The sequence below is a fragment of the Lipotes vexillifer genome, unplaced genomic scaffold (genome assembly GCF_000442215.2).
Source record: "Lipotes vexillifer unplaced genomic scaffold, Lipotes_vexillifer_v1.1 scaffold451, whole genome shotgun sequence".
Lineage (NCBI taxonomy): Eukaryota > Metazoa > Chordata > Mammalia > Artiodactyla > Lipotidae > Lipotes > Lipotes vexillifer.
Genome location: NW_006795989.1, coordinates 1578516 through 1590783, shown reverse-complemented (window position 1 = coordinate 1590783; position 12268 = coordinate 1578516). Strand labels below are relative to the sequence as shown.

General features: G+C 36.4%; 1 protein-coding gene across 1 annotated transcript in view; it reads right to left on the bottom strand.

The window, feature by feature from the left end:
* CSTF3 (cleavage stimulation factor subunit 3) overlaps window positions 1-12030 on the bottom strand; it is a 70820-nt gene extending 58790 nt beyond the window's left edge. The window contains exon 1 of the mRNA XM_007468087.1: window positions 11838-12030. Within this exon, the coding sequence (XP_007468149.1) occupies window positions 11838-11864 (27 nt within the window). The 5' untranslated portion in view covers window positions 11865-12030. The remainder of the gene's footprint in view (window positions 1-11837) is intronic.
* Window positions 12031-12268: the final 238 nt, after the last annotated feature.

Below are 12268 nucleotides of genomic sequence, written 5' to 3'. Positions count from 1 at the left end.
TTCTACCAAATTAATTTCAGATAGATCAAGATTTAAACATTAAAATCAAAAACACAAGAACCATTGGAAAATATACTGAAATGTATCTTTGCCCAGGAAGGCTCTTTAAAAGCCTCTGAAAAGAGTAAACTTAATTCATAAAGTTTATTTACATTTGTGCATGGGAAAAGTATCACAATGACAGTGAAAAGACGAACTTAAAAAATATCCCCAACACACGTGGCAAAGTATTAAATTTATTAAGTCCAGTCACTAAAAGTTCAGAAACTCAAAGAGAAAATGGGCAAAGTATTCGAACAGTTCATAGAAAAAGAACAATGAACTTTATAAACACTCGAAAGCAATACAAATGTAAGCCACAAGATAGAGATCAAGGGTGCTTCTGGGTTTTTTTAAAGATTTTTTTTGATGTGGACCATTTTCTTTTTAACATCTTTACTGGAATATAATTGCTTTACAATGTTGTGTTAGTTTCTGCTGTATAATCAGCTATATGTATACATATATCCCCATATCCCCTCCCTCTTGCGTCTCCCTCCCACCCTCCCTATCCCATCCCTCTAGGTGGTCACAAAGCGCTGCGCTGATCTCCCCGTGCGATGCAGCTGCTTCCCACTAGCTATTTTACATTTGGTAGTGTATATATGTCAATGCTATTCACTTCATATGTGGACCATTTTTAAAGTCTTTATTGAATTTGTTACAATATTGCTTCTGTTTTATGTTTTGGTTTTTGGGCCATGCATGTGGGACCTTAGCACCCCAACCAGGGATCGAACCTGCACCCCCTGCATTGGAAGGCTAAGTTTTAAGCACCCACAAAGGTGTTTTATAATTAACATTGCATTGGCAAGGATATATATCAATAGAAACAGACATTCTCGAATTGTTGGCAGGAACAAGCAGTAATATTGACCAAAATTTAACATGAATATCTGACCCTGAATTCCAGTTCTGACAACTTACCCTACTCTACACGTACACAAAGATGTACACAGGAGAGAAATCAGCTATGTGGCTGTTGTTGTGTAAGACTAGGAATAATTTAAATAATCATGTGTAAAAGAACTGGCTAAATAAATTTTGGAATCTGTAGTCACTAGAAGGAACAAAGCAATGCAGCTCTATAAACAGCAACATGGAACAATCTCCATAATAGCCGGTTAAAAAAACAGGAGTGGATGGGGAGACATACACACCACATACAAGCGTACTTCACACACTGTATACTCTTCTGCTGTTTGAATTTTTACTGTTCACCTGAGAAATATTTGTTCAGTGCCTAGTGTGTGCCAGACATTGCTGAATGGGCACTTGGGATACAACAAAATAAAGATTTCTTTCAAACGGTTTACTTCTTGACAAACTTTAAAAATACTTTAAAATAAACTAGGATTCGTAAGATATCAACTATAATATGTTAACGGTAAAATAAGAAGTAAATGTGATACAGGAACTTTAAATCAGGAATTAAAAACCAGCTAAATTAATCAATGCTAACAATTAGTGTTTCAAAGCAGTCTGGTGGGAGGCCAAATCACTCAAATCCACTTGCTGAAAATTAACCTACCAAAATTAGATAATGTATGCCATAATCTGCAAAAGAACAGAGAAACTCAGAAGATAGCATCTAATATCTGACCAGCATAACTGCAGCAAGTATAAATGTCTCCTTACAAAATAAAACAAGCCATTCACTTAGTGATTCTCAACCCTGGCAGCACATCAGAATCACCTGGGGTAAAGAGAATTTAAAAAGATGCTCAAAAAAAAACCTCTCCAGGAGGTTCTAATGTGCAGCCTCAGTTGAAAATTATGGCTCTCTAGGGATTCCAAACTTTTTTTGTGTGTGCTGCTGAAACTTCCTGTAATCTAGCGAAGCCTATGGCCTTTCTAGGGATAATGTTCTTAAATACACAAAATAAACTATGCAGGATTTCAAAGGAAACCAATTATACTGAAATGTAATTATCAAAATATTTTTAAACGAAGTTTATATTGTAATAAATACTTAACACAACAAAATCTAGTGGCGAGTCTAGTGATGAGTGCCAACAGTACTTTGAATATGTCTGTCCCAGTCACACAGCTATTGCTAATGCTACTAGTGTGGTTTCTTGCCTACATTCGTAAGAGAAGGAAAGGCTCAATTTCAGTTAGAGATTAGTGAAAAGTTTTATTTTGTCCATTCAAGTTCAGGGAACCCCTAAAATTCTATCCATAGACACCTGGGAGAAGAGGTTACCAGGGACCCAAGAACCCCATGGAAAGGATGTTGGATCACATATAAAAAAAACATCTATTGAGCATCTACTATGTTAGGCATTGTCACTCCTCGTTAAGCAACTGATAACCCCATTTCATAATAAAAAATATAACTAAATTTTACATGAATCTGCCCGAAGTCCAGTTAGAACCCGGCAGAACTATGGCTCAGCTCTTCACAGAATCTCTTATAACCCTAAATGTTTTCCTCTGGACAAGGATGTAGTTAAATGTTCATAAAACAATCTATTTAGATAATTCTCAATCAACTGAATTAATTAACAACAGAAGGTAACCAAAATGGCCAAGAGCATCCTCTGGTAGTTAAAGGCCACATTTAATTCTCACAATAAAAAGTCGTTCATCACCACAGCTATGAACCAATTGGGTAACCAAGAGCATAACATTTTTGTTTTGTGGCCTGGTTACCACACTGCTGTAAAGCAAATGAAAATTGAACAGTTTTCTAGTATCCACAAGGAGACTGAGCCTCCATAAGGAATGGACTTGTAATATTATTTCCTGAATCTGTTGCCAGATCAGAGAAATAGGTCACTTTAAGAAAACTTGTTGCAAGTTTCCAGTGCCCATTTGTAATGGAATGAGGTCAGAACTCTCCTTAGTTATAGCAAAAGAAGAGCCGTCTCATGCTTACATGTCCCAAAAACATTACTATAAAGAAACTCTATCAAAATCCAGCTTTTGTCTTTGGAATATCTGTAATCCCATTATCATTCTTCAGGGGGATGATAATGGGTAGTAGGATGGGCCCCAAATCAAATGAGCAAAACAAAAGTTGGACTAGTTCAGTTCCCAAGGCATGCACATTAATGATACTAGTAGGACAGTGGGAACTTCTTTGATTTGCACAATTTTAAAAACCAGAAAAATAACACAACTGTAAGGAGTATACACATACACACCAACATATACTATTTCAAATGAGTACAAAAATCAGAAAAAATTGTGAAGTAGACGACGGACTGTTTTTTGTATAAGGCGAAAATGTTGCTGAGGAACTACCTCCAGTACCTGTTCTATGAACTGTTTTTCTAGTTGTAGTGTACTGCTAAAATATCAACTTTTCTATGTGAATAATAACCCGTGTACAACTGGCTTAAAGTATGGAGATAGGATACATTACACGTTTGACTTTTTTTATTTTTAATAATGGCTTTATTGAGACATAATCACATTCCATACAATTCACCCATTTAAAGTGTAAGATTCAATGGCTTAAATTTAGTATATTCACCATCATAATAAATTTTAAAACATTTTTATCACGCTAAATAAAAACCGGTACCCATTAACAGGCAACCCCATTTCCCAATCCCCCTAGCCCTAGGCAACCACCAACCTACTTTGTTTCTATAGATGTGCAGGTATTTCATGTAAATGATATCATACAATGTGTTTTGTTTCTGACTTTCACTTTGCATGTTTGCAAGGTTCATGTTTTATCATATATCAGTACTTTCCTTTCTATTGCTAAGTATTCCATTGCATGGATATCCCACATTTTATTTATTAATCAGTTGATGGACATTTGGATTATTTCCAGTTTTTGAGTGGAATTCGTTTTGTGTTTTCTTTTTACTTAGGTATATACCTAGAAGTGAAATTGCTAGGTGAAAAAGCAAACCTCTGCGTAACACTTTGAAGAACTGCCAGACTGTTTTCCAAAGCGATTGAACCATTCTACAGTCCCACCAGTGTGAGGGCTCCAATTTCTCTACATCCCCACCAACACTTGTTATTATCCATCTTTTTGATGAGTATAACCATCCGAGCAGGTAAAGTGGTAACTCATTGTGGTTTTGATCTTTATTTCCCTGGTGGCTAATGAAGTTCAGCACTTTTCATGTTCTTATTGGCTTTCGTATATATTTAGAGAAGGGTCTTTTCAGATTGCTTGCCATTTTAAATTCTTTTTTGTTATTGCATTGCAAGAGTCCTTTACATATTATAGATACCAGTCCTTTATTGGATATACGATATACAAAAATTTTCTCCCATTCAGCTGGTTGTCTTTTTACTTTCTATATTTAACCTTTTGTTTTGTGAAGCTAACTCAGAAATAGAATTTATGACATTGTCTCACAGGCTCCCTGAACTATTTCAACAGTTCTCAAACTTCTTATAAAGAATCACTTTGCACTCTTAAAAATGAGGAACCAGAGACTTTTTTTTAAATGTGGGGGTTAAATCAACATTCTCATACTAAAAATTAAAACTGTAAAAATTTTAATGTGTTAATTCATTTAAAATAAACTTCTATTTTAAAATATTTTCCAAAATTAAAAAAAATAGTGAAAAATGGCGCTGTTTTACATTTTTCTGATCTCTTTAATGTCTGGCTGAATAGAAGACATCTGCTTCAGCTTTCAACCTTCTGCGATATATTGTTTTTGATGAAGTATAAGACCACAAAACTACAATTATGTAGTTGGAAAAGGGAGCAACATTTTTAATAGCCTTTTCATATAACTGTGGATATGTCATGTAGCCTCTGGGAAACCGAGTTAAGCTGCAAACCACTTTCTTTCTATACGATAGCTTAATTTATATCAGGTGGTTGTTAATGGCGTGTGGTGTGGAGAAGTGACAGACACAATATATTAATGATTAAATAATTTATAATCTAATTTAATTTCTTCTTTCCATTTCCACAAGGGAAGTAAAACCTGGACAGGAAAAAAAGTGTACTTCTCTTTCTCCAAACAGCTATTTTTGTGGTAAATGGGGGAGGGTGTTATGCTGGAGGTCATATGGAAATTAAGTTAAACTAGAGGTCAGTGAAAATTTAAACCAAGTGATAAACATCAAAAGTATGCAGGGAGGAATGCAGTAAATTAAAGGATGTAAACCTATATTAGCTTTTTGACCAAGATTTTTGCTGGGTTTTGCAACAGAACAAGCAGAGAAGAGTCTCAAAACTAGTTTTGTAATGAGTACTTTCCACTATTAAGGATAACGAGTGACTAAATATAGTAGGGAGAGAAAAATCAGTAAAAATACTATCAAAGGCCTAACCATCCTCAAATAACATGCAATGATTTATCTAAGTATGTATGTATGTTTGTATGTAGCTATCAATCTATCTATCAATCTATCAATCTATCTATCTATTTATTTATTTATTTTGCGGTACGCGGGCCTCTCACTGTTGTGGCCTCTCCCGTTGCGGAGCACAGGCTCCGGACGCGCCGGCTCAGCGTCCATGGCCCACGGGCCCAGCCGCTCCGCGGCATGTGGGACCTTCCCGAACCGGGAAACAAACCCGTGTCCCCTGCATCGGCAGGCGGACTCTCAACCACTGCGCCACCAGGGAAGCCCTCTCCATTTATTTTATCAATGTATTCAAAACCAACTTTGAAGGTCCAAGTATCTTCAATCCCTAACCTAAGTGATTTGCAAACTTTCATTTACATAAAAATCACATGTGATACTCATTTCCAATGAAGATTCTCAGCCTCACCTACAGAATCTGTTACATTGATAGTACGTCTGAAATTGAGGTATAGGCACCTATACTTTTTTTTTTTTTTTTTTTGCGGTACGCGGGCCTCTCACTGCTGCGGCCTCTCCCGTTGCTGAGCACAGGCTCCAGACGCGCAGGCTCAGCGGCCATAGCTCACGGGCCCAGGAGCTCCGCGGCGTGTGGGATCCTCCGGGACCGGGGCACGAACCTGTGTCCCCTGCATAGGCAGGCGGACTCTCAACCACTGCACCACCAGGGAAGCCCGGCACCTATACTTTTATAAAGCACCTAAGTGAATATGATGCAATGGACCATGGACTCCATTCTGAGAAACACCACCTAATCCATCTGTTCTGTAAATATATTTTTTTCCAAATGTGGTGTTTCCTCAAAAATAAAGTGGAATCAGACCTAAGTCATTCCTTTTGTTGTTGTTGTTAAAACATTAAGAAAACTGCAAATACATACATTCCAACTCTGAAGTCTGTCTTGGTAGTCTTTTTTCAAAGTTAAAAGTAGACTAGGGTAGCACTCTGCAAGACTATCTGCAAGTAATAACTGAGTCGATTCATATGCCTAGAGAATTAAGCATTTTATGTGACAGATGACATTAATACTGGACGCCAGCTTAGTCCTATGTTCCTTTACCAGTGCAACAAAACACTAGTAGATGTTTTTTGTGAATGAATCTGAATATGGATCCTGTATATAATCCATTCAAACCTTCCAAAGACTAAAATCTACTAAACATGCAAACAATTTAAACTTAAAAAAAAATACGCTAATGGTTATTGGTCCAAATAATTATACTTATCATATTTGCTTATTAAATTTGCTTATTCATCCCCCAGGAAACAAACAGCTACAAACTATAAATAAAAGTCTTAATATTTTAGAATTTGAAAAATGCAGCTTTAGACCAGGAGTAGCCAAAATATTAATTCACTTGATAAACTAAGTGAAACATTAGGAAACAACGATTAGGACACAGCTTTACGCTTCTGGTTTTATTCAATATTTACTGCTGATTATAACCTAACCATTAATCTAAAAATAGTTTAAACATTTGTTTAACTAAAATCTATTTTAAAATCAATCCTCACACCATTACCAACTGTTCAGTAAAAACAAAAAGACTCAAATTCACAACTAGGTCTTGTCTAAAGAGGAATAAAGATTTAGAGACAATGGCAGAAAAGCTTAAAACTATGAACTGTTTTTTGCAATCATCCACTGAATAGGTACAAACATCTGAATAGAGTTTGCCATTCTGGAAGGTCTACCTAGGATGTAAATTTCTGTATTCCTAATGCTGAGGTAATGCAATCTCTTCTAACACAATCTTCTTCTATTGTACTTCTCCGGAAAATCAATATTTCTGTAAACACAGATCAATCTCTCTTAGGAATAATTACTGCCAAACAGAGTATTCTATGTAGTCAGTTTCCTTAAGAAATATTAACAATAAGATCAAATCAAATTTGCCTGCCCCAAACTATTATACTAAGTATCTTAAAATAGGAGGGGGAAAAGTAGGAAAGGCTATTACAGAAAGCTTTTGTTAACAACAGATAAGAATATTTGGATCCAAAGAACACACTGTTGTTACAACATATATTCTTGGCCTTTCCCTCCCTCTTCTAACCTCCATACACATTCACTTGGGTTTAAAATTGGCACTATTTCCCTTTAAGCCCTACTAGATATTAATGGTTACTCAACAAAATAAATCAGGTTTCAACACTGAGTGTTTCATCTTTCTTTCCTCATTAGTAAGTATATAATAGAACACATATTTTTCATATTTTCTGTATCTTCCTAAACTTATTTTTCACCCAAAGCAAAACAATTATTTATGGCCCTAAATTCCCCTCTTTGTTAAGAATTATTGGCAATTAATTTGTGCTCCTTCAAGTCATGCAATTTTTCCAAAGTAAGGATCATTCTTTTTATACTTTAGGCCTTCCTAATTCTAGAATAGGCTATGAATTGTTTGAAAACTGAAATCTTATTCCTAAAACACAAAAGTGTAGAAACAGAATTTTAGGGACTTAAAGGTTCATGGGAATTGACTTGGCCAAATACATTTCTTTGGCCAAATACATATAACAAAACTTTAGAAACCATTCACTCTTATGCCCCAAAATATTTTACTTTGTATTAATTATTAACAATAATTATAAGCACCTGTATTCCCAAAAGATACAATTCTTTAAAATTTTGTAACATATAGCATATAGCCTGAATGCAAAAATTTATCCATTTATTTAGTGAACACCTTTAATTATCAAAACAGTGTTTCTAGGTTTTTAAGGTGCAATGGTGAATAACTAAGGCAGCCTTTCAACTCAAAACCCAGTGGAGGAACTCTAACCAATAGCCTATTAAATTCTGTAGAGGTGATGCACAAGGTAAAATGGAGTGAAGAATGAGATCAGAAGTTGAATCAAGCAGTAAAAAAAAATGTACTCGATAAAAATATAGCCATAATTCCACACGGGAACCAGATGTGCTTTTGTTACGGGGAAAACCTATCAAAACCTATATGCAGGTGGTTTTGTCACCATTAAACTGACAAAAACAGTAAACACGAAGCTCCAGAAGAATAGGCACCAAAACTGCAAGGTAATTTAAATAGCCCTCTAAATGTAAAATAGAACTTCCTTACAAGAGTTAAAAAAAAAAAAAAAAATCACAATAAACCTTAGCTGTGATTTTGCTTGTCTACAATCATTTCCCTCTTTCATACAGCACAAATCTAGAGATTCAGTATGAAAAAAGGACCATCTATATTGTTGAATAAAAAATTAAAGATATTATCAGGTTTACTGAACAAAACTTTTTTTTGAGTTTCAATGCTAACCAGCTAAAATAAATCTGTAATTCATATCTCACAGGATTCTTTTTTTTTTTTTTTGTGGTACGCGGGCCTCTCCCGTTGTGGAGCACAGGCTCCGGACGCGCAGGCCCAGCGGCCATGGCTCACGGGCCCAGCCGCTCCGCGGCACGTGGGAATCCTCCCGGACCGGGGCACGAACCCGCCTCCCCTGCATCGGCAGGCGGACTCTCAACCACTGCGCCACCAGGGAAGCCCCTCACAGGATTCTTTGTCTATCCCACCCTTACCATCTTTCCAAAGCAAATCCATGATTAAGAGTGGTTTTGATGTTTTTCTTATTCTTCAGTTTTGTTTAGTCTTTTTTTTCCTTGTCCATCATCTCATTTTTCCTCTAAATTTTCATTAACTGTTGCCTTACACATCAAGCGAGCTGATTCCTATTTTTGATCATGTCACTCTTTAAGGTATCATTTAATTACCATTTCAGTTAAAGTTGAATAATACAGTATCTGCGATTTGCTTCAAAGCAATAGAGGTGGGGAGAGTAAGTGAACGTATGGAGAAAACATGTTTCACTGTGCGTTGAAGCTCTATGATAGAAACATCATACATTATACTATTCTTTTTTTCTTGCATGTTTGAAAATGTATCTTTAAAAAGTTTAAAAGATTATATGAAGATAACTATCTGTTGATCATCAGATGTCAAAACATGTCTTACTGACTGATGGAAAAAATATATAGCATATAGGAGGCACCATAAAGGCTAGGACAAGTTAAGCATTTAAAAAACAAAAAAAGAAAAGAAAAAGAAAAGGTTACAGCTGATTTTAACATAGTAAATACAGAGAAACCCCACGAATCCACAGCTATCCTCAATCTTTTAAAAGGAGGGGAAAAGAAAAAAGGAATTTCATCTTTGAGGAAAAAATATGAGCCAGTAAGTAGAGACAGAATAGGATTTTTTTTACCATTTGCCACTTTCAAGGAAACAACTGATTTATTTAAAGATATCAATTGATGATAAATAACTAGATAAAAGGTTATTGAGGAACACAGTTATCAACTCCACAGATTCCTAACTGCAAAGGGGAAAATAATCCTTTACAATGAAGAGATCCAGCAGTCATTACCCTAACCCTGACCAAGTGAGCAAACTTAACCATTACTAACACTGGAACAACCTAGCATGAAGTGCCTTTTGATGTGATGTTATAAAGTATTCTACACAAAAATATTTAACCTGAATATTATCAAAGCTCTGAGTTTAGACATAACCATAATTTTCAGGAAATACAGAAGATGAGGGGACAAGTTAAATGACACCACACAAACACAAATCAAATAAGCCCAGACATAAAATGAGAAGTTCTGCAAGAGAACTGTTCTGGATTCTTCAAATAGACAATAAATATCCTAGGGGAGAAAAAACAGAGGAACGATTCAAGAGACATAACCAAATGATGCAAATAACCTAGATTAGATTCTGATGTTTTTAATTAAATTTTATTTTTTTACATAGCAGGTTCTTATTAGTTATCCATTTTATACATATTAGTGTAGATTCTGATTTTTAAAATAATAAAACCCTATGAATCACATTCTTAGGACTTATTTTTAGTAATGATACGGTATTGCTATTAATTTTCTTAGGTGCGAAATGGTATAATGGTTATATAACAGCATTAATGCCTTATACTGTATAAGAGAATGCTGAAATAAGGGGGGCTGAATATGTCACTTACTTTCAAACAAATATATACAAGGAGATAAAGCAAATATGGCAAAACACTCAACAACTGTCGATTCTAGGTGAAGAACTGTACTGCAGTCCTAAACTTTACACATAAAACTTTTGGGTGAAATTTTTTTCTTTAAATTTTTACCACCTTCTCTCCCACTTAAAACACCACAGTTCTGAAATGAAAGGTCATGGCAACATTTCAGTGTGTTTACAATTTTAGATAAATTTAAAAATTAACAGTGAATTCGGGAAGCTTTCAATGAACACCTAAGTACGTTACTCCTCCTCTACTTTCAGGTGACAAAACATGAGCCCAGGAAAAGGGTAGGTATACAAAAACAGACTTGACATAACGATTTTAAGACTAGGCATTCTTGGGCATTCTAACAGCATGTAAAATGTAAATACTGTGAAAATTTCAGGACTGAAATCAGTCGACGAGCAAACACAAAATTCAGTTTAGCCAAACTTTCCCGACATAATAAAATTTACAGTCACCCTATTCAATAGGAACACTCCAATTCTGCCTCATCTCTGTCCCCACGTTAAAAGCTGGGGACTTCAAAAACGAAAACCTAAGTGTATTTCGTTGCTATGGCAATGGGAAATTTCAGGAAATTGAGACTGCAGTCTAGCTAGCCTCCATTTTAAAAACTATTTACCTAAACATACCGGACTTGAATCGAAAAATAAATTGACAGCTTCCATAAAACACCAGTTTCCTCTTTCAAACTCAAAGGTAAACACTATCCTACAAAATTCTGAATAAAGAGCAAAAGAAACAAATCATTTAACTAAAAATCTGAATTTTAAAATACTTAGATATCACATATCCAGTACTAAAAAACAGATGCTTTTACTTACAGTGGCCCAAACATACTTCTCATTTCCGATTTATCAAATTCTACAATTACTTGTTTCGTTGGAAAAATGAAAATGAAATGTTGACAGAAGAAAGGGAAGGAGCAGGAGAAAGCCACAAAATTCCCAAATCTTAGCATAACGATGCTCTTACTCCTAAACTGCTTCCTTCTTCATTCGCTCATGCAAGAGTCTATTTCTCCAGATTAGTTTCATCTTAAATTACTTCTCAAACCTTTTTCTGGGTACAGTATATATCGGAAAGGCGGTGGAGGGAACACTGTCAAGTTTTTCGAAAACAGCGGGTACACGTTAAAATAATCAATTCCTAACCCCTTAACACCAAAATGGTATTAAAGGAAGACTCTCACCGGAGAAGTCCCATGAATCTAAATAGGACGAAGTAGCTTCCTGGCTATTGTCTAAATCAAATATTTGTTCATCTTAACGCCTAAGACAGAGAAGCCAAAAAAGTTTTAAATCTCAGTCAGAACTTGCTCCCCATTCCCAACGTACTTCTGAACCCTGTTTTTCGGATTCATTAGACCCTTGATTCCTCCTCAGAGAACATGGCTGGAGAACTCGGACGAACAGAGACTCAGAGAGAAGAGGTCGCCACGAGGCCCCACCACTCTCCTTCCTCACCTGCTCCGTGGCTCCGTCTCCTGACATGGCCTCAGACGACTAGAACGTGCGAACTGGCCCGCGATGCCAAGCTACAAAAGAAAAATTAAACTAAAAACCACCCCCAAACAACTAAAATTGCCCCCTGCCCTGCGGAGCCAGACCGCCAACAAGAACCGCCACCGCCCACTCAGATATGAATTAAAATGGCTGCGCCCGGGCCGGCCAAGGAGGGGTGTGTGGCTTCTGCATTAACTTCCGGGGCAGAGGGCGGAGTTAAGAGAGCAAAATCATCGATTACTCAACCGCGCAGAAGCAGAAAGATCCCAGGGGCGGGCCCAATGCAAGTGCTGGACGTCACGGCCTTGGAGTAGAGAGGCTGTTGCTGAGCGAGCTGCGACCGGCTGGGAGGCGGGAAACTGCTTTCCACGGAGGCTCGCGCGCCTTTTGGA